This window comes from Procambarus clarkii, chromosome 15, assembly GCF_040958095.1.
Source record: "Procambarus clarkii isolate CNS0578487 chromosome 15, FALCON_Pclarkii_2.0, whole genome shotgun sequence".
Lineage (NCBI taxonomy): Eukaryota > Metazoa > Arthropoda > Malacostraca > Decapoda > Cambaridae > Procambarus > Procambarus clarkii.
In genome coordinates this window covers 12545739-12571308 of record NC_091164.1, presented here as the reverse complement: position 1 = coordinate 12571308, position 25570 = coordinate 12545739, and the positions used below count along the sequence as shown (strand labels likewise).

Here is a 25570-nt window from a genome sequence, read left to right as displayed (position 1 = left end):
CATTAATAACATTTCTGACACTTTTTATTGGAGAAAATTAATAAATATCAGAAAATTGGCTTGAGTAAAAATATTTACTGGTACTACAAATTAGAATTAGACAAATTAGACATAGAACTAAAGTATGCGTATAACACCTCTTGAAGCTCTTCCTATTGAAATTGAAATTGAAATAAGTTTATTGAGGTAAAATACACACAAAGGGATGAGGTAGCTGAAGCTATTCTCACCCTTTCCTATTAGTCTTGAGAAAATCTTGCACATAATGACACCCCAGCCTCGTGGGGGAGCCGGTGGCTGAGCGGACAGAACATTAGACGCGTGATCCTGTGGTCCCGGGTTCGATCCTGGGCGCCGGCGAGAAACAATGGGCAGAGTTTCTTTCGCCCTGATGCTCCTGTTACCTAGCAGTAAATAGGTACCTGGGAGTTAGTCAGCTGTCACTGGCTGCTTCCTCGGGAAGGTGGAGGCCTGGTCGAGGATCGGGCCGCGGGGACACTAAAAAGTCCCGAAATCATCTCAAGATAACCTCAAGATATACCTTGCGTAGATTTCTAGGCTCAACGGCCGGTCCCCGACCAGGCCTCCGGGTGGCTGGACTGGTCAACCAGGCTGTTGGACCTCAAAGACAATCAGACAGGAAGCACTCGACATCCGGATTCACTCATCTTGTAACATCCACGTCGAAAAATTTGAAAAAAGCGCCAATTGAGAAGAAATATGTACACAAGTACATATACTTGTGCACATATATATGTACACAAGTACACATTGTACATTTTCACCACACGAGGGGGTCGAGCTGGACGAAACACGTGGCAGGCGCTCCAGGATGTAAACAAACTTTACCCATGTAAACAAACTTTACCCATCACAATAAAGGCAGCCAAAATCCAATAAATACGGTAGACAGAGCAAACACCGGAAATAAATGGCTTTATTCATGACTCTTCACCCATCCCTTTCTCCTCCTCCCCCTCTCTCTCCTTTCACATCTTCCTCTTCCTTCCTCCTCCTCCCTCTCAACATCTTAATCACTCTCCTTTTTCCCTATTCTTCCCCCTGGTGGTGTATATCTTCCCTATTTAGCCCACCTATTCCTGTTATAACAACTAGTCTTGCTGCTGCTTCTATTTCTAGTTTCTATTGTCCCTCAGTATCTCTCCCTGTGAGGACGGGTGAGGGGGGGACGGGTGAGGGGGGACGGGTGAGGGGGGGACGGGTGAGGGGGGACGGGTGAGGGGGGACGGGTAAGGGGGGGACGGGTAAGGGGGGGACGGGTAAGGGGGGGGGGAAGGGTAAGGGGGGGGGGACGGGTAAGGGGGGGGGACGGGTAAGGGGGGGGGGCGGGTAAGGGGGGGGACGGGTGAGGGGGACGGGTGAAGGGGACGGGTGAGGAGTCGAGCCATGGGAGGGGGACGGGTGAGGGGGGACGGGTGAGGGGGACGGGTGAGGGGGGACGGGTGAAGGGGGGACGGGTGAGGGGGGACGAGTGAGAGGGACAGGTGAGGGGGACGGGTGAAGGTGACGGGTGAGAAGGACGGGTGAAGAGTGGAGCCATGGGAGGGGGAATGCCACTCCTAGAGTGGGGGGAGTAAATCGGGTAAGAGGTGATGGGAAAATAGTGGGAAAAAAGAGTGAAAAGGAGATGGGAAAAGGATACACAAAGAATAGTGTAGGACAAGGAAAGGGGAGCGAGACGGAATAGGAAACGGGTAGATGACAGGAAGAGGGTGAGAGAGTAATGTGTAGATGTGGAACGCAGTGACAGGAGATTGGGAGAGGGTGGGAATGGCTGAAATTAAACGAAAAGAACAAAAGAAAAGATAACAGAGACTCGGAGAAAAAAAGAATAACAGGAGGAAAGTCTGTTGTTGTTGTTCAAGATTCGCTACCTGGAACAAAAAGTTCCAAGTAGCACGGGCTATGGTGAGCCCGTAGTGGGAGGAAAGTCGCTCCAGCGTGGCACCTTGAGAGTGTCAACAAACACGAACAAGTTCCGAGGACTGCAACGACTTTCTTTCCAGAAATGGCAAGATTAAACAGTGAGAAAAGACTAAGGAAACTGTATCTCACCGCACTTGATGACACACAGAATCGAGGACTTATGACAGCGACATACGAGATACTCAGACAAACTGGTAAGGCTGCCGTAGAAGATATGTGCATTATAAATCAGGGCGAGCACGGTCAAATGTATGGGAACTGAAGGCGTAGATGATTTTAAAAGTAAATTGTTTTTGCATCAAGATAGTGCCCAAATACAATGGAGTAGATGTATATAATGTATCTGTGACTTAGTGTATATAAGTCACCGGAGGCAAACCCTCAGCAGTTTAAAGACCAACTAATGAAAATAGAGCACTGCTTGGGAAAACCTCACAAATCCAGCTTCGAACATCATCCTGCTTGGGGACTTCAACCTACGGAGCCGGTCGGCCGAGCGGACAGCACGCGGGATTTGTGATCCTGTGGTTCTGGGTTCGATCCCAGGCGCCGGCGAGAAACAATGGGCAGAGTTTCTTTCACCCTATGCCCCTGTTACCTAGCAGTAAAATAGGTACCTGGGTGTTAGTCAGCTGTCACGGGCTGCTTCCTGGGGGTGGAGGCCTGGTCGAGGACCGGGCCGCGGGGACACTAAAACCCCGAAATCATCTCAAGATAACCTCAAGATAACCTACGGCACCTGAAATGGAAGCGCCTGGCTAATACAGTAATATCAGAAAGAATGCCAGGAAGTAGCCTAAATGAACAGGCACATGCATATGACCTGCTACGGATGTGCAACAGGTTTGCCTTAAACCAGCAAATAGTAGAACAAACTGGACCTCATTTTCATTAATAATGATGAATTGATCAGGACAATAATGATTACAAATACTTGTTACTCAGATCACAACTTAATTGAAGTTCTGACAAGCATGGGGAATAGACCTTCTAAACCAGTCCCAAGCCCTAGGGCAGGAGAATTCAACAAATTCACTTTTAATAATAAACAGATTAACAGGGAGCAAATAAACCAAGACCTCACAGAAATGAGCTGGGAAGAACAGCGAGAAATTGCAAACCTGAACCAGTGCCTGGAAAAAATAAGCTCAGTAGCACTAGAAATATGTTCAAACCGCATACCCCTAAGAAAAAATATGAAGACATGCAGATTAGAACGGGAACGTCGTTCCCTATATAGGCAAAGAAAACGAATCGCGGAACAACTTGAGAGTCGCACCCTATCCCAAGAACGGCTAAGGTTAGGTAGAGAAATAGAAACCTCAAATCAGATGTAAATCAGGTCTTTCTATGGGCTACAGAAAATAACATGGTATATAATCAAAAGTTCCAGCTCCTGCGCAACAGAAAAAAAATTAAATATAAAAGCAGAAACCACGTTCAAAACGCAGTCAACTCATAACTTGGAACAAAAAAGCAATGTAAAGGACTTGGATGTACTCGTGTCGGAAGACCTTATATTTAAAGAACACAATAAAGTAGCCGTCACAACTGCAAGAAAAATGACAGGTTGGATAACAAGAACTTTTCACACTAGAGATGCTATACCGATGATGATACTCTTCAAGACGCTTGTGCTCTCTAGAGTGGAGTACTGCTGCACAATGACAGACCCTTTCAAAGCTGGAGAAATTGCTGACCTGGAGAGCGTGCAGAGATCCTTTACTGCTAGAATCCACTCAGTAAAACATCTAAACTATTGAGACCGACTAAAGAGCCTAAATCTGTATTCACTTGAGCGCAGGCGGGAGAGATACATAATAATTTACACGTGGAAAATAGTAGAGGGGCTGGTCCCAAACCTGCACACAGAAATAACATCACATGAGACCAGAAGGCAGGGCAAGATGTGCAGAATACCCCCCGTTGAAAAACAGAGATGTTCAGAGAAATGGCTACTGGAGTTCAACACGAACAAATGTAGAGTGATGGAAATGGAAACAGGTGACAGGAGACCACAGGGACAGTACACAACGAAGGGTGTACCTTGAGTCGTTACCTTCCTGTAACGACTCAAGGAACAACAGACCTGGGAGAGGGCGTCACACCGACTCCAGAGGCGCATACTTATATGAGTGTGAATGAATGTTACCCTTCCGGTAAAGTCACCCCTGCCTTCCGGTAAAGTCACTGCTGCCTTCCGGTAAAGTCACCGCTGCCTTCCGGTAAAGTCACCGCTGCCTTCCGGTAAAGTCACCGCTGCCTTCCGGTAAAGTCACCGCTGCCTTCCGGTAAAGTCACCGCTGCCTTCCGGTAAAGTCACTGCTGCCTTGCGGTTGAGTCACTGTTGCCTTCCGGTAAAGTCACTGCTGCCTTGCGGTTGAGTCACTGTTGCCTTCCGGTAAAGTCACCGCTGCCTTCCGGTAAAGTCACCGCTGCCTTCCGGTAAAGTCACCGCTGCCTTCCGGTAAAGTCACCGCTGCCTTCCGGTAAAGTCACCGCTGCCTTCCGGTAAAGTCACTGCTGCCTTGCGGTTGAGTCACTGTTGCCTTCCGGTGAAGTCACCGCTGCCTTCCGGTGAAGTCACTGCTGCCTTTCGGTAAAGTCACCCCTGCCTTCCGGTGAAGTCACCCCTGCCTTCCGGTGAAGTCACCGCTGCCTTCCGGTGAAGTCACCGCTGCCTTCCGGTAAAGTCACCGCTGCCTTCCGGTAAAGTCACCGCTGCCTTCCGGTGAAGTCACCGCTGCCTTCCGGTGAAGTCACCCCTGCCTTCCGGTAAAGTCACCCCTGCCTTCCGGTGAAGTCACCGCTGCCTTCCGGTGAAGTCACCGCTGCCAATATAAGCAGTGTAACGACAGCAGCGTACTCTACACTAGCAAAAGTTAGAACATCATTCAGGAACCTAAGTGAGGAAGCTTTTAGGGCGCTTTACACTGCCTACGTGAGGCCAGTCTTACGCTGCCCCATCGTCCAGACACAGACTAAAGAAACCAACCTGTTCTCGCACTTGTTTATAGTCAATATTGGCCTATTTAATAAGTGCATATGTGACATACTAATTGATTGCCAATATTTTAGTTTACCTTGAAAAGCTTCATAGAAAACACCGACCTCACCTAACCTTCTTAGTATGTTAAGATAAGCATCTTATTGCTTCTTATTTACACTTATTACTTAACCTATCAACGGTAGAGGTTAAGTGTAAATAAGAAGCAATAAGATGCTTATCTTAACATACTAAGAAGGTTAGGTGAGGTCGGTGTTTTCTATGAAGCTTTTCAAGGGAAACTAAAATATTCACAATCAATTAGTATGTCACATATGCACTTATTAAATAAGCCAATATTGACTGTAAGCAAGTGCGAGAACGGGTTGCAAGAAACACATAAGGAAACTAGACAATGTTCTGAAGTTTGCAATAAGGCTCGTTCAGAACTGTGAAGGGATGAGATATGAAGAGTGACTGAAAGAACTGAACCTGACCACGCTAGAAGGAGAGAGAGAGAGAGAGAGAGAGAGAGGGAGAAAGAGTGAGAGAGGGTGGAAGACATGATATGAGATGTATGAAATACTTAGAGGGACTGACAGTGGAAATAGGAAATATTCACCATGAATACGAATAGAAGATGTGAGTATGGGTGGGAGCTTGACTCAGGTGAGTCATACAGATATTATACAGTTTTTCATTTAGCGTTAATAGTGGGAAAAGGGAATGAGGTAAAGAAGCAGGTTGTGGAAGCAAACTCCATTAATCATTTATAAAGTAGATATAATAGGGGAAATAGGACCTAGATTGTACCTTTGATAAGTCATTACTGTATACAACCGACGGCTAGAAAGGCGGCGAGGGTCCAAGAGCTCATGCTCGATCCTGCAGACACAAATAGGTGAATACAAAGGGCAGAAGATCTGTCACCTGATGCACCTGCTCACCTAGCAGTAAATAGGTACTGGGAGTTAAGACAGCTGTTACGGGCTGCATACTGGGGATATACGCGCGTGCGTGTGTGTACTTACCTAGTTGTGCTTGCGGAGGTTGAGCTACATCTCTTTGGTCCCGCCTCTCAACCGTCAATCAACTGGTGTACAGGTTCCTGAGCCTACTGGGCTCTATCATATCTACATTTGAAACTGTGTATGGAGTCAGCCTCCACCACATCACTGCCTAATGCATTCCATTTGTCAACTACTTTGACACTAAACAAATTATTTCTAATGTATCTTTGGCTCATTTGGGTACTCAATTTCCACATGTGTAGAATATAATATAATATAGAATACAATAGAATTCTATTAAACCCTTGAGGCACTATTTACTATCTCTGAACCCATGCTGGTGGTGTGTTACAAAGCTATTTCCCTCCAGATGCTCTACGAGCCTTTTCCTCACAATGTTCTCCATCACCTTGCATGGTATACAAGTTAGGGAAACTGGCCTGTAGTTCAGTGCCTCTTGCCTGTCACCCTTTTTGTATATTGGGACTACGTTAGCTGTCTTCCTGCTTTCTTGGTAGGTCTCCTGTTTCCAGTGACCAGTTATACACCATAGAGAATGGCACACTTAGTGCTTCTGCACCTTCTTTTAGTATCCATGGTGAAATTCTTTCAGACCCAACAGCCTTTGTCACATTCAGCTCCAACATATTCCTTTTGACCTCATCACTGGTGAGGTCAAATTCCTCCAAGATTCCTCAAATTCCTTCTCCTCATTTAGTACTGGGGCTTCTTTTTGCTCAATTGTGAAGATCTCCTGGAATCACAAGTTGAGTTTTTCACACACCTCCTTGTCATTCTCTGTGAATCTTCCCATTTTCTTAGTTTCATCACTTGTTCCTTCACTGCTGTTTTCCTCCTGATGTGGCTGTGGAGCAGTCTTGGTTGGGTGTAGGCTTTATTTGCGATGTCCTTTTCACACTGTATCTCTCCTCACTCTGAGGTACTGATTGCTGGCCCTCTGGTATCTCTTCCTGCTCTGTCTCCCTGTGTTCTGTTATTAATGTAGTTTCTCCATGATCTTGTACTCAACTGCATCGCTACCTTACATTCCTGATTGAACCATAGTGTGTTCTGTTGCTTTTCGTTTTTCTCCTTTTGGGCCGGGATAAACGTGTCTCCGTGTGTGTGTATGAGAGAGAGAGAGAGAGAGAGAGAGAGAGAGAGAGAGAGAGAGAGAGAGAGAGAGAGAGAGAGAGAGAGAGAGAGAGAAAGAGAGAGAGAAAGAGAGAGAGAAAGAGAGAGAGAAAGAGAGAGAGAAAGAGAGAAAGAGAGAGAGAAAGAGAGAGAGAAAGAGAGAGAGAAAGAGAGAGAGAGAGAAAGAGAGAGAAAGAGAGAGAAAGAGAGAGAAAGAGAGAGAAAGAGAGAGAGAGAGAGAGAGAGAGAGAGAGAGAGAGAGAGAGAGAGAGAGAGAGAGAGAGAAAGAGAGAGAGAAAGAGAGAGAGAAAGAGAGAGAGAAAGAGAGAGAGAGAGAGAGAGAGAGAGAGAGAGAGAGAGAAAGAGAGAGAGAGAGAGAGAGAGAGAGAGAGAGAGAGAGAGAGAGAGAGAGAGAGAGAGAGAGAGAGAGAGAGAGAGAAAGAGAGAGAAGAGAGAGAGAGAGAGAGAGAGAGAGAGAGAGAGAGAGAGAGAGAGAGAGAGAGAGAGAGAGAGAGAGAGAGAGAAGAGAGAGAGAAAGAGAGAGAGAAAGAGAGAGAGAGAGAGAGAGAGAGAGAGAGAGAGAGAGAGAAAGAGAGAGAGAAAGAGAGAGAGAAAGAGAGAGAGAGAGAGAGAGAGAAAGAAAGAGAGAGATATGGTAAATAAAAAAATGAATGAGAGTCACCACAGTAGACAACCGACGGTTAGAAAGTCCAGGACCAAGGGCGTCGATCCAGCAGAGATAACTAGCAAATACATCACCAATTTCCACGCGATAAAACACAGCCCATTAAAGGCACACTAAACAAAACAAAAAATGCTAGTTGTCCATTTCCATACATAAACTGGAAGACATTATCAACCTCTCAACCGAAATACGGCCGTGTGTCAGGGATACGGAAAAATGAATCAGATAATTGTTTTATGAATATTCAAATGAGCAGATGGGTGGTGGGGTGGGGGGTGAGGGGTGGGGGGTGGGGGGTGAGGGGTGGGGGGGGGTGGGGTGGGGGGAGGGGGGTGGTGGTGGGGTGGGGGGAGGGGGGGGGGTGAGGAGGTTGAATTTATGGCTCGCTCCTGACACGCGATACAATGCAGAAAATACAGTACAATACAATGGTGTTATAAATACAAGACACTACTGTGTTCTGAGATTGTATTTTGAAAGTACTCTAGCGAAAGCTTAGTTATTTATCATCAGATGTATTTCAAACTCACGTAGATATTTTCAATACCAATAATACACAATACTGTAGACCAAGCCTACAATATCGCCTACTGCGTAGCGAATCTATAATATCGGCAATTGAATATAAAATCGAAAATAGGCTGAAAGATACAGAAGAAAATGCAGAATAGAACCAGTGAGGAGCAGAGGTGCCATAGGCACAATCAGAGAAACATCCTCCCAGCAAGCATTAGAAATATTACCAGAACGAAGGTGGACGTCTTCAAGAGGTACTTAGATAAGTTCTACCTGGTTGATGGGGTTCTGGGAGTTCTTTTACTCCCCAAGCCCGGCCCGAGGCCAGGCTTGACTTGTGAGAGTTTGGTCCACCAGGCTGTTGCTTGGAGCGGCCCGCAGGCCCACATACCCACCACAGCCCGGTTGGTCCGGTACTCCTTGAAGAAAACTGTCTAGTTTCCTCTTGAAGATGTCCACGGTTGTTCCGGCAATATTTCTTATGCTTGCTGGGAGGATGTTGAACAACCGCGGACCTCTGATGTTTATACAGTATTCTCTGATTGTGCCTATGGCACCTCTGTTCTTCACTGGTTCTATTCTGCATTTTCTTTCATATCGTTCACTCCAGTATGGTGTTATTTTAGTTCTTGCAAGTCACTCCAACCAACAGCCTTTTGGACCAAGTTATCACAAGTCGAGCCTGGGTAGAAGAACTCCAGAGACCCTCCCCAGGTAAAATCCAGGTAATGCTACTGCATACCAAATCTACAATATCGGATAGTGTATATCAACTGTAAAATAGATTACTACATATCATACCTACAATATCGGCTCCTGCATATTAAATCTACAATGCATTTAAGGCTATTTATAAACAATGTAATCAGTTTTATTTATTTCTGAGTATTTTACTAGTAATAAAAATAGTCTTGATAAAATAAAACTTACTAAAATACATAGGAAGCAAAATACTCCTCTCATACTTATTGGATTTTATTTCCATTAAGAACTGTTTCTTTTTATTATCCATTCTTGGTCCTCTTTATTATTGTTATTTATTCCTCTTTTGTTATTGTATCTTGGTCCTCTTTATTATTACTTTCCCTTCCTCTTTATTATTGTTATTTATTCATCTTTTGTTATTGTATCTTGGTCCTCTTTTGTTATTGAGCTGTACCTCGCCCCGTGAGGTACAGCTGTACCCGCCCCGTGCTGCCCCAGCTGTACCCCGCCCCGTGCTGCCCAGCTGTACCCCGCCCCGTGAGGTACAGCTGTACCCCGCCCCGTGCTGCCCCAGCTGTACCCCGCCCCGTGAGGTACAGCTGTACCCCGCCCCGTGCTGCCCAGCTGTACCCCGCCCCGTGCTGCCCAGCTGTACCCCGCCCCGTGAGGTACAGTTGTACCCCGCCCCGTGAGGTACAGTTGTACCCCGCCCCGTGCTGCCCAGCTGTACCCCGCCCCGTGAGGTACAGTTGTACCCCGCCCCGTGCTGCCCAGCTGTACCCCGCCCCGTGCTGCCCCAACTGTACCTCGCCCCGTGCTGCCCCAGCTGTACCTCGCCCCGTGCTGCCCCAGCTGTACCTCGCCCCGTGCTGCCCCAGCTGTACCTCGCCCCGTGCTGCCCCAGCTGTACCTCGCCCCGTGCTGCCCCAGCTGTACCTCGCCCCGTGCTGCCCCAGCTGTACCTCGCCCCGTGCTGCCCCAGCTGTACCTCGCCCCGTGCTGCCCCAGCTGTACCTCGCCCCGTCCCTCCCCGCCTAGATGTACCGTTTCCCAGATCGTTCCGCCCACCATAGCTCCACCCACCCCAGCCCAGCTCCGCCCAATGATCCCCCCCCCCACATGCTCGCATCATTCAGCACTACCCCCGCCACCCCCTCCCCCCTCGTTCCTCCGGCTCCACGCCCCTCCCCCCCCCCCACACCCCCCAACTCAGTTTTACTTCACGGATTTTTTTTTCAATGTTGCTTGATCCGGTTTTTTTTTTCAATGTTGCCAACGGATAGAACACCATCACGCTCCGCCTAGGTCCTCTGGGCTCGTCACCTAGCCAGGCCCCAGCCCCGCCTCTCCTTTGCTCCGCCCCGCCCCCCCACCCGTCCCTATTCAATCTACGCCCCTTTTTGCTACAAGCTTCCTAGGCCGGCCCCTCTCAGCCCTGCCCCGTCGAGTTCCATCCTGTCCCGCCCCATTCACCCCCACCCACACCCCGCCCCTTCCCACCCTGTCCCGCCCCATCCACCCCCACCCCGCCCCGCCCCATCCACCCACACCCCGCCCCTTCCCACCCTGTCCCGCCCCATCCACCCACACCCCGCCCCCTCCCCGCCCCGCTCGCACGCAGGACAAGATAAAGATGCACAGGGGCATACCTTAGCGTTCCTCGAAGTGATTTATGATTTAATATGGATTACGCTAATGTCGACATCACTCCCATGATTAATGCCTCCCCCCACACCCCAGGTTCACGTGCCCCCCCCCCTCCCTCTATTGATAGATTCATTGTCAGCATCAACAGTTAGAAATATTAACGAATTAGACGTCAGAGAGATAGTCAGATATACTCAAAGACAGACACATCACTCAAATAATACAAATATAGAAAGACAAATTGCAAATACCATAGTAAGCAATATTGCACAATATATGCTACGTAATATTGCACTAGTCACAAGTTGTCACAAGTCGCTCTAAACAACAGACTGGTGGACCAATCTCTCACAAGTCAAGCCTGGCTTCGGGCCGGGCTTGGGAAGTAGAAGAACGCCCAGAACCCCATCAAGCAGGTATGAAGCAGGTAACAGGTGTATTTAGCAGCAAACTTGGCATCTGACAGCTTCACATGTTTCACAGATGGATCAGCAGACCAGCAGGGACAAGAAATCGGAGCTGCAGTTAAGGCAAGAAACTCTGTAAATAGTTTAGAGACTGTAAATAATAGAGACTCAAATGGGTGTTCGACTCTACAAACAGAGACGCTAGCCATTCAAAAGGCTTTGGAACATGCTCTTGCTGAACACCGACAACATGTTATCATACATACAGATCCGAGAACTGTCACTGAAACCTTGCAACAAGAACACATACGTGATAACATCCATCTGGAGTGAACGATATGGAAGAAAATGCAGAATAGAACCAGTGAAGAGCAGAGGTGCCATAGGCACAATCAGAGAACACTGTATAAACATCAGAGGTCCGCGGTTGTTCAACATCCTCCCAGCGACTATAAGAAATATTGCCGGAACAACCGTGGACATCTTCAAGAGAAAACTGGACTGTTTTCTCCAAGGAGTGCCGGACCAACCGAGCTGTGGTGGGTATGTGGGCCTGCGGGCCGCTCCAAGCAACAGCCTGGTGGACCAAACTCTCACAAGGCAAGCCTAGCCTCGGGCCGGGCTTGGGGAGTAGAAGAACTCCCAGAACCCTATCAAGCAGAACTCCCAGAATCCCATCAAGCAGAACTCCCAGAACCCCATCAAGCAGAACTCCCAGAACCCCATCAAGCAGAACTCCCAGAACCCCATCAAGCAGAACTCCCAGAACCCCATCAAGCAAGTATCAAGCAGGTATCATCTGATCACAAATGTCATATCATTAATGCAAACACTCAAACGTCAAGCTGTCGGGTCCTTACGAACTGGGTGCCAAGTCATGTGGGAATAATAGAAAATGACATTGCAGACGAAGCTGCAAAACTTGCAACTAAGGGAAGAAATGTAGACATTTACATACCACAGAGTCTATCACAGATTAAGAAAGTAATTAGAAACAGAACAATGCAAAAGATGTACAGTGACCACAACACAGCAGTTACAACATCAGGATCTGCGGGTTGGTACAAGAATTCAACCAACTACGAACCACTTAGTTTGATGAAAGGGAGCAGTAGAACAACAGAAGTACACTTACATCGCATCAGGCTTGGATACCCATGTGCATGGGAAATAGGCTTATAGGTTCCGGAAGATGAGAGGAAATGTCAGCACTGTGGAGGATTGCCCGACAGACCACTGGAACATTATCTAACACAGTGCACAGTTACAGCCACAACAGACCACTGGAACATTATCTAACACAGTGCACAGTAACAAACCCATTAAGATTTTAACTTAGATTTACCAGAGCAGAAGTTGTTAAACACTTGGCACAAAATCTTACTGAAGCGACCATACAAGTCATGAATACTCATACTCCGCCCAAGTAAAACAGAAACAAGCAACACTTAGTGGGCCAGCCAGAGGCTTAGGGCCCGCACAGTGGGCCAGCCAGAGGCTTAGGGCCCGCACAGTGGGCCAGCCAGAGGCTTAGGGCCCGCGCAGTGGGCCAGCCAGAGGCTTAGGGCCCGCACAGGAATTTCCCTAAAAAATCCCACTAACAGCCTCATTGAGCAGCCAGGGAGGGGGGGGGTATCATAGATCACAGCGCCTCCCAAAACCATCATCAGGTAGACTTTAAATAGGCAGATATGTACCATGGTAGTTGTGTACTGGCCCAATGTACCATAGTACTTGTCTAATGGTACAATGTACCATAGTACTTGTCCACTGGTACTTGTCTACTTCTTCGATCAGGTGACAAAGATTAGGCAAGAAAGAGAAGGATGAGCGGACTGCATTTTTTTGGACTATCGAAAAGCCTTTGACACAGTACCCCATAAAAGGCTGATGCATAAGCTGGAGAAACAGGCAGGAGTAACTGGTTGGGCGCTCCAGTGGATAAGGGAGTACCTAAGCAATAGGAAGCAGAGAGTTACAGTGAGGGGTGAGACCTCAGATTGGCGTGAAGTCACCAGTGGAGTCCCACAGGGCTCTGTACTCGGACCTATCCTGTTTCTGATATACGTAAATGATCTCCCAGAAGGTATAGACTCATTCTTCTCAATGTTTGCTGACGACGCCAAAATTATGAGACGGATTAAGACAGAGGAGGACAGCTTGAGGCTTCAAGAAGACCTGGACAAGCTGGACAAGATGATAGAGCCCAATAGGCTCAGGAACCTGTACATTAGTTGATTGACAGTTGAGTTGATTATATATATATATATATATATATATATATATATATATATATATATATATATATATATATGCGAACAAGCCTGAATGGTCCCCAGGACGATATGCAACTGAAAACTCACACCCCAGAAGTGACTCGAACCCATACTCCCAGAAGCAACGCAACTGGTATGTACAAGAGGCCTTAATCCACTTGACCATCACGACCGGACATAATGAGGTGATAGCCGAGGCTATTTGAACCACCCCACCGCCGGCACTCGGATAGTAATCAAATAGCCTCGGCTATCACCTCATTATGTCCGGTCGTGATGGTCAAGTGGATTAAGGCCTCTTGTACATACCAGTTGCGTTGCTTCTGGGAGTATGGGTTCGAGTCACTTCTGGGGTGTGAGTTTTCAGTTGCATATCGTCCTGGGGACCATTCAGGCTTGTTCGCATTTGTGTTCCTCACGTGTGCCCCAAAGAATGAGGTGATTTGGTAAAATGCTATGCCCAAGATTACTATCCGAGTGCCGGCGGTGGGGTGGTTCAAATAGCCTCGGCTATCACCTCATTATGTCCGGTCGTGATGGTCAAGTGGATTAAGGCCTCTTGTACATACCAGTTGCGTTGCTTCTGGGAGTATGGGTTCGAGTCACTTCTGGGGTGTGAGTTTTCAGTTATATATATATATATATATATATATGTGTGTGTGTGTGTGTGTGTGTGTGTGTGTGTGTGTGTGTGTGTGTGTGTGTGTTTACTAGTTGTGTTTTTGCGGGGGTTGAGCTTTGCTCTTTCGGCCCGCCTCTCAACTGTCAATCAACTGTTTACTAACTACTATTTTTTTTTTTTCCCCCACACCACACACACCCCCCAGGAAGCAGCCCGTGACAGCTGACTAACTCCCAGGTACCTATTTACTGCTAGGTAACAGGGGCACTTAGGGTGAAAGAAACTTTGCCCATTTGTTTCTGCCTCGTGCGGGAATCGAACCCGCGCCACAGAATTACGAGTCCTGCGCGCTATCCACCAGGCTACGAGGCCCCTATGTGTGCGCGTGTGCGCGCGTGTGTGTGTGTGTGTGTGTGTGTGTGTGTGTGTGTGTGTGTGTGTGTGTGTGTGTGTGTGTGTGTGTGTGTGTGTGTGTGTGTGTGTGTGCGCGCGCGCGCGCGTGCGTATAAATGTGAGTGTAATGACCTAAATAATTACCTAAGTGTAGTTACAGGATGAGAGCTACGCTCGTGGTGTCCCGTCTTCCCAACACTCTTTGTCGTATAACACTTTGAAACTACTGACGGTCTTGGCCTCCACCACCTTCTCACTTAACTTGTTCCAACCGTCTACCACTTTGTTTTCAAAAGAAAACTTTCTAATATTTTTTTCGGCACCTTTGTTTCCTTTGCTTGAATCTGTGTATTCTTTTTCGTGAAGTTGCTAGTTTTAGGAATTCCTCTCTGTCAGTTTGGTCGATTCCTGTTAGTATTTTGTAAGTGGTGATCATATCACCTCTTTTTCTTCTATCTTTTATTTTTGACATGTTTAGCGTCTGAATTATTTCCTCGTAACTCTTGTTTTTCAATTCCGGAACCATTTTGTAACATGCCTTTGGACTTTTTCCAGTTTATTTTTGTGCTTCTTGAGATTTGGGCACCACACAACTGCTGCATATTCCAGTTTTGGTCTCACGAAGGTCATGAACAGTTTCTTTAGTATTTCACCATCCATATAATTAAAAGCAAGTCTGAAGTTGGAAAGCGACGCATACGCTTCTCTCACAATGTTCTTTATGTGTTCCTCTGGCGACAGTTTACTATCCTAAACCATCCCCAGGTCTCGTTCTTTAGCAGAGTTCTGTAATTCCTTTCCACAAAATTTATAAGTTGTGTGTGGTCTATTTTCTCCGATTCCACATTCCATAACATGACATTTATTCACATTGAATTCCATTTGCCACTTGACGCTCCACTATTTTATGTAGATAAATTTAAAGGGCATTACAATCGTCTGTGCCTATCTTCCTCAGTATTTTAGCATCATCCGCAAACATGTTCATATAATTCTGTATTGCTTCTGGTAGATGGTTTATGTAGAGGATGAACATTACTGGTGCAAGAACTGAACCCTGTGGTACTCCGCTAGTAACACTCCTCCAGTCAGATACATTGTCTCTGATTATCACCCTCATCTGTCTGTCAGTTAGAACATTGTTCAGCCATGTCAGAAGTCTCCCTGTCACCTCTCCAGCATGTTCCAATTTCCAGAACAACCTTTTGCGTGTAACTCCGTCAAAAGCCTTCTTTGGGTAACCGTAAGGTCGGTCCAGACAGGCATAGTCAACCCAATCATCGTGTAATTACCTAAGTGTAATTACCTAAGTGTAGTTACAGGATGAGAGCTACGCTCGTGGTGTCCCGTCTTCCCAGCACCCTTTGTCATATAACGCTTTGAAACTACTGACGGTCTTGGCCTCCACCACCTTCTCCCCTAACTTGTTCCAACCGTCTACCACTCTGTTTGCGAAAGTGAATTTTCTTATATTTCTTTGGCATCTGTGTTTAGCTAGTTTAAATCTATGACCTCTTGTTCTTGAAGTTCCAGGTCTCAGGAAATCTTCCCTGTCAATTTTATCAATTCCTGTTACTATTTTGTACGTAGTGATCATATCACCTCCTTTTCGTCTGTCTTCTAGTTTTGGCATATTTAATGCCTCTAACCTCTCCTCATAGCTCTTGCCCTTCAGTTCTGGGAGTCACTTAGTGGCATGTCGTTGCACCTTTTCCAGTTTGTTGATGTGCTTAAGATATGTGCACCACACAACCGCTGCATATTCTAGCTTTGGTCTAACAAAGTTGTGAACAATTTCTTTAGTAATTCGTCATCCATGTGTGTGTGTGTGTGTGTGTGTGTGTGTGTGTGTGTGTGTGTGTGTGTGTGTGTGTGTGTGTGTGTGTGTACCTGCTTGATGGGGTTCCGGGAGTTCTACTCCTCAAGCCCGGCCCGAGGCCAGGCTTGATTTGTGAGAGTTTGGGTCCACCAGTTTCTTGAGGTTATCTTGAGATGATTTCGGGGCTTTTTAGTGTCCCCGCGGCCCGGTCCTCGACCAGGCCTCCACCCCCAGGAAGCAGCTCGTGACAGCTGACTAACACCCAGGTACCTATTTTACTGCTAGGTAACAGGGGCATAGGGTGAAAGAAACTCTGCCCATTGTTTCTCGCCGGCGCCTGGGATCGAACCCAGGACCACAGGATCACAAGTCCAGCGTGCTGTCAATCAACTGTTGCTTGGAGCGGCCCGCAGGCCCCCATACCCAACACAGCCCGGTTGGTCCTGCACTCCTTTTAGAAAACTATCCAGTTTTCTCTTTAAGATGTCCACGGTTGTTCCGGCAATATTTCTTATGCTCGCTGGGAGGATGTTGAACAACCGCGGACCTCTGATGTTTATACAGAGTTCTCTGACTGTGCCTATGGCACCTCTGCTCTTCACTGGTTCTATTCTGCATTTTCTTCCATATCGTTCACTCCAGTACGTTGTTATTTTACTGTGTAGATTTGGGACCTGGCCCTCCAGTATCTTCCAGGTGTATATTATTTGATATGTCTCTCGTCTCCTTTCTAGTGAGTACATTTATAGAGCTTTGAGACGATCCCAATAATTTTGGTGCTTTATCTCGTCTATGCGTGCCGTATATGTTCTCTGTATTCCCTCTATTTCAGCAATCTCTCCTGCTCTGAAGGGGGAAGTGATTACTGAGCTGTACTCGAGACGGGACAACACAAGTGACTTGAAGAGTACAACCATTGTGATGGGATCCCTGGCTTTGAAAATTCTCGTAATCCATCCTATCATTTTTCCGGCTGACGCAATTTGTGTGTGTGTGTGTGTGGGGGGGGGGGGGGGGGCGCCCGTGCATCTGTCTTTTTCTCTACCACTACCCATTCCACCTTCCTTGGTCCCTCTCCCTCCCACCACCTGCACCACACACTCCCCTGTACTACTGCCCCCCCCCCACACCCTCCCCACCACCTACTGTCCATACCTGCCTCCAGCAGTCTCCTCCCCCCCCCCCCCTCCCATCGCCTGTCTAGCCTCTTCCAGATCCCCCGCCCTCAATTATCATGGCTACTATTACCATCACCATTGTCGCCACCACTACCATCATCATCACCATCACTGCCGCCACCACCACCATCACCATCACTGCCACCAACACCACCACCACTACCAGCACCACCACTACCACCACCACCATCACTGCTACTACCTCCACCAACACCACCAGCACCACCACTACCACCACCACCACTAACAGCACCATCACTACCACCACCACCACCACTACCATCACCACCACCACCACCACCACCACCATCACCACCACCACCAACACCACCATCACCACCACCACCATCACTACCACCACCACCACCACCACCACCACCACCACCACTACCATCACCACCACCACCACCACCATCACCACCACCACCACCATCACCACCACCATCACTGCCACCACCACCACCACCACCACTACCACCACCACCACCATCACCACTGTAACAAACTAGGCTGTTGTAAGAATTATCCAGAGTGGTTTATCGACAAAAGAGAATGGGAAGCTGAGCCGCATGGTGACCTGACCCCCAGGGGAATTCGCGGTGGAAATAACCGACGCTTTGTTCATAACTGCGTATAATGAATCATCCTATAGTATTCAGTAATTTAGAGAAAATTAGCCTTTATTCATTTTGCATTAAAATTATATTGTATAATAGTACTGGGTACAATATCAAGAGTATTCTAATTATTGAGTTTAAGTCACCATCAGTGACGTCACGAATCAGATCTAACTTTTAAGGCGGAGTGACCGGCGGTCATAGGTCATCAGGGGTTGACAGGTCTACTATTTCTCAAAGTTTTAATAACCATTTTTGTGATCGGGAACAGCTCTGCCGTTAGAGGCTTGTGTAATTTAATTCAGTAAAATAATTCAACCAGTCTGGATCAATTAAGTACAACAGAGTTTAATTGTTATAACTTAACCTTGCTAAAGTAACTGGGTAAGCGATGCGGAACAATACAATACTCTGTCTGGGGTAGTCCAGACAAGGAAAAAATCAGTGTGGTCACGGAAGCAGCTGGGAGAGGTCAAACATCTTACCTCTCCCCAAGACCAGCCAAGACATCTAGCTGGTCGCCCAAGGTATAGTTGCTATTGTTAATTATAGAAATAGTCTTCTCATTTGCCACTCAGGTCAAGTAGGGAGTGTTAAAGTGATAGGGAGTGAACATATTTAGATTTTGTTTTAGTTTTCTTTTAATAAATTAAATTTGTTATTAATTTGCATTTTATTGTTTCCATGTGTTTTATGTGTATACTTGTCCTGGTCACGTGGTCCACACGAGGCAGAGTTGCATTGGGCGCCGATTCTAACATCGAATCGGAATTATCATTACCGTGTAATTTATTCCACACTCAAGGTCATCGTTTATAGTGGGAATCAAGCCCCTAGGTTGATTAATTAGCGTGATCGATCCAGACCTCGATCATTGCTCTTGTATTACTGGTCTGGTGGTGGCAGCAGAGGTGACTCTAGGGTTTTGTTCAGAGCTTAGGTCACGTCATACTGGGTGTAGAATCCTAAGTCGGTCAATCGTCTTAGGACCACGTGGCGTGGAGTTGGCTTTGTTAAAAGTTTTGGAGTCCCTTGGTTTAGAAATAAAAGTAAGAATACGGGTAGAGGGAGTAGAAGGTAGAGAAGTAGAGAGAGAGGTACCCGAACCCGTGTTACACCACCACCACCATCACCAACACCACCATCACCACCACCACCATCACCATCACCACCACCACCACCACCATCACCACCACCACCATCACCAACACCACCATCACCACCACCACCATCACCACCACCACCACCATCACCACCACCACCATCACCACCACCACCACCACCACCACCAACACCACCATCACCACCACCACCACCACCATCACCACCACCACCACCACCACCATCACCACCACCACCATCACCACCACCACCATCACCACCACCACCACCACCACCACCATCACCACCACCACCATCACCAACACCACCATCACCACCACCACCACCATCACCATCACCACCACCACCATCACCACCACCACCACCACCACCACCATCACCACCATCACCAACACCACCATCACCACCACCACCATCACCACCACCACCATCACCAACACCACCATCACCACCACCACCACCACCACCACCATCACCACCACCACCACCACCATCACCACCACCACCATCACCAACACCACCATCACCACCAACACCATCACCAACACCACCATCACCACCACCACCATCACCACCACCACCATCACCACCATCACCATCACCAACACCACCATCACCACCACCACCATCACCAACACCACCATCACCACCACCACCATCACCACCACCATCACCACCACTGACATAATTCCAACACTAACATCATAGACACATATAAACATAATAACAATATTAACATACGCATGGAAGCCGCATCTTGTGAAGCATAAAACCACATATGAAAAAAGTACAGAGGTTCACCAGAAGACTGGTGCCAGAACTAAGAGGGTTAAGCTATGAGGCTAATAAAACTAAATTTCACAACCCTAGTTGATAGAAAAACAGAGAGGGACATAATCACAATATACAAGATACTAAAGTGAATAGACAAGCTAGATAAGGCCTCTTCGAACAGAGTGAAGGTAGGACAAGAGGACACAGGTGAAGAGTAGAGGTGGCATACCTTACCCTGAGGTTACCTTGAGGAGCTTCCGGGGCTTAGCGTCCCCGCGGCCCGGTCCTTGACCAGGCCTCCACCCCCAGGAAGCAGCCCATAGCCGCTGACTAACTCCCAGGTACCTATTTACTGCTAGGTAACAGGGGCATCAGGGGTGACGGAAACATTTTGCCCATTTGTCTCCGCCTCCACCGGGGATCGAATCCGGAAGCTTAGGATTACGAATCCGAAGCGCTGTCCACTCAGCTGTCAGGCGCCCTCTCATCTTCTAGACATCTGACTCATTTTGAGTGAACACCATACCTTGAGGTGCTTCCTGGGCTTAGCGTCCCCGCGGCCCGGTCGTCGACCAGGCCTCCTGGTTGCTGGACTGATTAACCAGGCTGCTAGACGCGGCTGCTCCATGTCTAGTATTTCTGGTGGGCCTCTCCCCTTACTGGAGCATGCCTGGAGAGGGTTCTGGGAGTTCTTCTACTCCCCGACTCGTCCAACAGGCTGTTGCTAGGAACGGCCTGCAGGCCCACAGAACTCTTTACAGAACTCTTGTTGGTTCTGAACAGAACCCAACAGAACCATTATAGAACTTGTTGATTCTGAAGAGAAACCTACAGAACCATTATAGAGTTCTTGTTGATTCTGAACAGAACCCCACAGAACCATTATAGAACTCTTGTGGGTTCTGTAATGTGTTGTTTCAGGAAGTGTTTGGCTCTTGTGTCTATCGTTGTTCTATTCCCATGTCTCAACACGCCCACCTTAAGTGGGGGGGGGGGGGTTCTTTACTGATTCAGTCTATTTCTGTGATTGAAATCCCCCAAGTAATTGAATCCTAGCTTTTGCTCCCACCCACCCCCTTGAATCTGGGGTTTTGCTCCCACCCTCCCCCTTGAATCTGGGGTTTTGCTCCCACCCTCCCCCTTGAATCTGGGGTTTTGCTCCCCCTCACCCCTTGAATCTGGGGTTTTGCTCCCACTCACCCCTTGAATCTGGGGTTTTGCTCCCACTCACCCCTTGAATCTGGGGTTTTGCTCCCACCCTCCCCCTTGAATCTGGGGTTTTGCTCCCACCCTCCCCCTTGAATCTGGGGTTTTGCTCCCACCCTCCCCCTTGAATCTGGGGTTTTGCTCCCACTCACCCCCCTTGAATCTGGGGTTTTGCTCCCACTCACCCCTTGAATCTGGGGTTTTGCTCCCGCCCTTTGAATCTGGGGTTTTGCTCCAGTCACCCCTTGAATCTGTGGTTTTGCTCCCACTCACCCCCCTTGAATCTGGGGTTTTGCTCCAGTCACCCCTTGAATCTGGGGTTTTGCTCCCACTCACCCCCTTTGAATCTGGGGTTTTGCTCCCACTCACCCCCTTTGAATCTGGGGTTTTGCTCCCCCCCCCCTTGAATCTGGGGTTTTGCTCCCGCCCCTTGAATCTGGGGTTTTGCTCCAGTCACCCCTTGAATCTGGGGTTTTGCTCCAGTCACCCCTTGAATCTGGGGTTTTGCTCCCACTCACCCCCCTTGAATCTGGGGTTTTGCTCCCCCCCCCCTTGAATCTGGGGTTACTGTGTCTACAACTTTCATGCGAGTCTTGTTGCATTTACCATATTCTTCCGTTGGTTTTCGGTTATTTGTTGGGGGGGGATTAGAATTTACTGCTTCCATCTTCCTCATATCTCCCAACTGTTGTTATTCATACTCTTGATAATGAGTTTCCTCTGATGATTTCCTTTTTCCCAAAGCTCTAGGGTACTTGTAGCAGCACACACACACACACACACACATACACACACACACACACACACACACACACACACCCACACACACACACACAAACACACACACACACACACACACACAAACACACACACACACACAAACACACACACAATACCCGGATGAGCCACAGAGACGTTAGAAAGAATTTTTTCAGTGTCAGAGTAGTTAATAAATGGAACGCACTAGGAAGTGATGTGTTGGAGGCTGACTCCATACACAGTTTCAAATGTAGATATGATAGAGCCCAGTAGGCTCAGGAACCTGTACACCAGTTGATTGACAGTTGAGAGGCGGGACCAAAGAGCTCAGCCCCTGCAAGCACAACTAGGTGAGTACACACACACACACACACACACACACACACACACACACACACACACACACACCAAGTCCAATGCGATGTAACATACAGAGAGAAGCTAAAGGACACATTCAGCTGTTCTGAAGATATCAAGACAAATTTAAAAAAAAAATCCGGATCAAAGAGCAGACAGATAATGTGACATTGATCCACGAGCGGCGCATGGCGTAGGGAGGGAGGAGAGGAGATTAAAAAGGAGACGAGGAGAAGAGGAAGAGACGGTCCATAAAGCAGCAACAAGAAGGAGAGAAAGGGAAGGGAGAGAGGCAGTTGTAACTAAAAAAAAAAAAAAAATAAAAGTCAAAATTTTTTTATCTTTATTAAATAATATACAAGTCATAAATACATCAATTTACAAGGAAAATACTACATTAAATATACAGTAGTATATCATTTTTATATATATATAGGGAAGGGAGTACCACCTCTGGCTGGAAGAAGGGGGACCCATAGCCTCGGAGGAAACCACACATAACGCATTGGAGGGAATGTAGGTCCCCTCCAATACAGTTTCTGTGTGCTTTTCTCCTACCACCCCCTTCCCTTTTTTTTTCCTTTATTGTGTATTTAATGTAGTTGTGTATTTAATTTAATTGTTGTGTAATTTAATTGTTGTGTAGTTGTGTAATTTAATGTATTGTGTATTGTGTAGTATATCATATATTCTCAGGATAACATATATAACATATTGTGGATATAAATCACATTTTAACGCATTTTATCAATTTTTGGGGTAATTATTATTAATTTTATTATTATTAATATGATATACTACTGTATATAAATACTCAGTAAACAAGTGTTTCATATCATCACAGAGCATGAACCTTAAGTGTTATACTTGATCCTGCCTCGCAAGAACATCTTCAATATTTTGTCTACTGGGTGTTTATCATTTATTTAAACACTTCACATATTAGTGGACCCAGCATATCCACCTCATCACTGGTAAGCAGTGATGAGGTGGATATGCTGATATGTGTGGGTAAGGTGAGCTTACCCACACATAAGGTAAGCAGACTCAATATATGACCAGTCCACACATAATTGGGTTCAATATACAACTTTTCATTCATTGGCAAAGTGGCTTTAATATACGAACCTTCCACACATAAGCTATTTATGGCTTCAATACATGAACCAGGGAAGGACAGACGGATAAAGTAGGGAATTAGACAATATCAACAAAGCCGTTTACCTCATTCTACCATACCTTCAGAGGAGCTTCAGTTCAGAGGAGGAGGTTCAGAGGAGCAATGGCCTCTACGCTCCTCCTAAGGATCTACAGTGTTTTAATTTACAGATTTAGAACCAATTCCTACAGATAGTTTCCAAGGATCACGATATAATATATGTTCTTCCTTGCCTGGGTTTCTCAGAGCACAATTTTAAATATTTGTGTAATTCTAAAAACTTCGGCATTTTTATAGATGGAAGATAACAATAATAAAATTAATAATAATAATTACCCACCAAAATGGATAAAATGCGTTAAAACGTGATTTATATCCACAATATGTTATATATGTTATCCTGAGAATATATGATATCTATGTTATCCTGAGAATATATGATATCTATGTTATCCTGAGAATATATGATATCTATGTTATCCTGAGAATATATGATATCTATGTTATCCTGAGAATATATGATATCTATGTTATCCTGAGAATATATGATATCTATGTTATCCTGAGAATATATGATATCTATGATATCCTGAGAATATATGATATCTATGTTATCCTGAGAATATATGATATCTATGTTATCCTGAGAATATATGATATCTATGTTATCCTGAGAATACGATTGACTGCAGCACACGGTACTGCGGTATAAATTGGGCTGTTAGTGCCCACCAATATTACAGTTTAAACACCAGACAGACATTCTCCCTTTCCTCACACACCAAAGCAACTAAGCCATTATAACTTCAAGATACAAAGACATAGAAAATCACAAGGATATAATTTTCAACACAGAGAACAAAAAGAGACAAAAGTCTGTATACCAGAGTACCAGCAAACAGCTTCACACTTACAGCTACCAGCAAACATCTTCAAGCTTACAGCTACCAGCAAACATCTTCACGCTTACAGCTACCAGCAAACAGCTTCACACTTACAGCTACCAGCAAACATCTTCAAGCTTACAGCTACCAGCAAACAGCTTCACACTTACAGCTACCAGCAAACATCTTCAAGCTTACAGCTACCAGCAAACATCTTCACGCTTACAGCTACCAGCAAACAGCTTCACGCTTACAGCTACCAGCAAACAGCTTCACACTTACAGCTACCAGCAAACATCTTCAAGCTTACAGCTACCAGCAAACATCTTCAAGCTTACAGCTACCAGCAAACATCTTCAAGCTTACAGCTACCAGCAAACATCTTCACGCTTACAGCTACCAGCAAACATCTTCACGCTTACAGCTACCAGCAAACATCTTCAAGCTTACAGCTACCAGCAAACATCTTCACGCTTACAGCTACCAGCAAACAGCTTCACACTTACAGCTACCAGCAAACAGCTTCACACTTACAGCTACCAGCAAACATCTTCAAGCTTACAGCTACCAGCAAACATCTTCACGCTTACAGCTACCAGCAAACATCTTCACGCTTACAGCTACCAGCAAACTACTTCACGCTTACAGCTTCAAGCTTACAGCTACCAGCAAACATCTTCAAGCTTACAGCTACCAGCAAACATCTTCAAGCTTGCAGCTACCAGCAAACATCTTCACGCTTACAGCTACCAGCAAACAGCTTCACACTTACAGCTACCAGCAAACAGCTTCACACTTACAGCTACCAGCAAACAGCTTCACACTTACAGCTACCAGCAAACAGCTTCACACTTACAGCTACCAGCAAACAGCTTCACACTGACTGGGATTTACGATCAGTACGGAAATAAGAAACTTATCCAAGTTCCAGACATGGATAAGTTCTTTATTTCATTATAAGGAACACTGGATAATTCTTCTTATAAGGATAAGGTTCCTTATAAGAAGAAAAAAAATAGTGAAAGCCACGTAACAGGACACTAAACCAAATTTAAAACTGTGAAAAATTCTCAGGTTGTTCCTACTTTAAGTCAATAATTACAACTAGTAAATCAAGACTAAGAACATTTAATATAAATGCATATATATATATATATATATATATATATATATATATATATATATATATATATATATATATATATATATATATATATATATATATATATTTCTCAACAGAGAGAGAGAGAGAGAGAGAGAGAGAGAGAGAGAGAGAGAGAGAGAGAGAGAGAGAGAGAGAGAGAGAGAGAGAGAGAGAGAGAGGTACCAATAATTTGTATAATTAGTGAATTAACCTACTATACATT

General features: G+C 46.2%; 1 protein-coding gene across 1 annotated transcript; it reads left to right on the top strand.

Moving 5' to 3' along the window:
* Nucleotides 1–124: 124 nt before the first annotated feature.
* On the top strand, nt 125–25163 carry LOC138364918 (uncharacterized). The gene is made up of 4 exons (XM_069325002.1): nt 125–186; nt 3335–3516; nt 11114–11347; nt 24175–25163. The coding sequence occupies exons 1-4, from the start codon at nt 125–127 to the stop codon at nt 25161–25163; spliced, it is 1467 nt and encodes a 488-aa protein (XP_069181103.1).
* The last annotated feature ends 407 nt before the right edge of the window (nt 25164–25570 follow it).

Excerpts from the sequence above, each read along its gene's own strand:
- LOC138364918 (XM_069325002.1), top strand. The coding sequence starts at position 125 with ATGCGTATAACACCTCTTGAAGCTCTTCCTATTGAAATTGAAATTGAA. Across the intron at positions 187-3,334 it reads ATTGAAATAAGTTTATTGAG|TTCCAGCTCCTGCGCAACAG; the intron begins GTAAAATACACA and ends TATAATCAAAAG. Across the intron at positions 11,348-24,174 it reads CTTGCAACAAGAACACATAC|AGAACAAAAAGAGACAAAAG; the intron begins GTGATAACATCC and ends TTTTCAACACAG.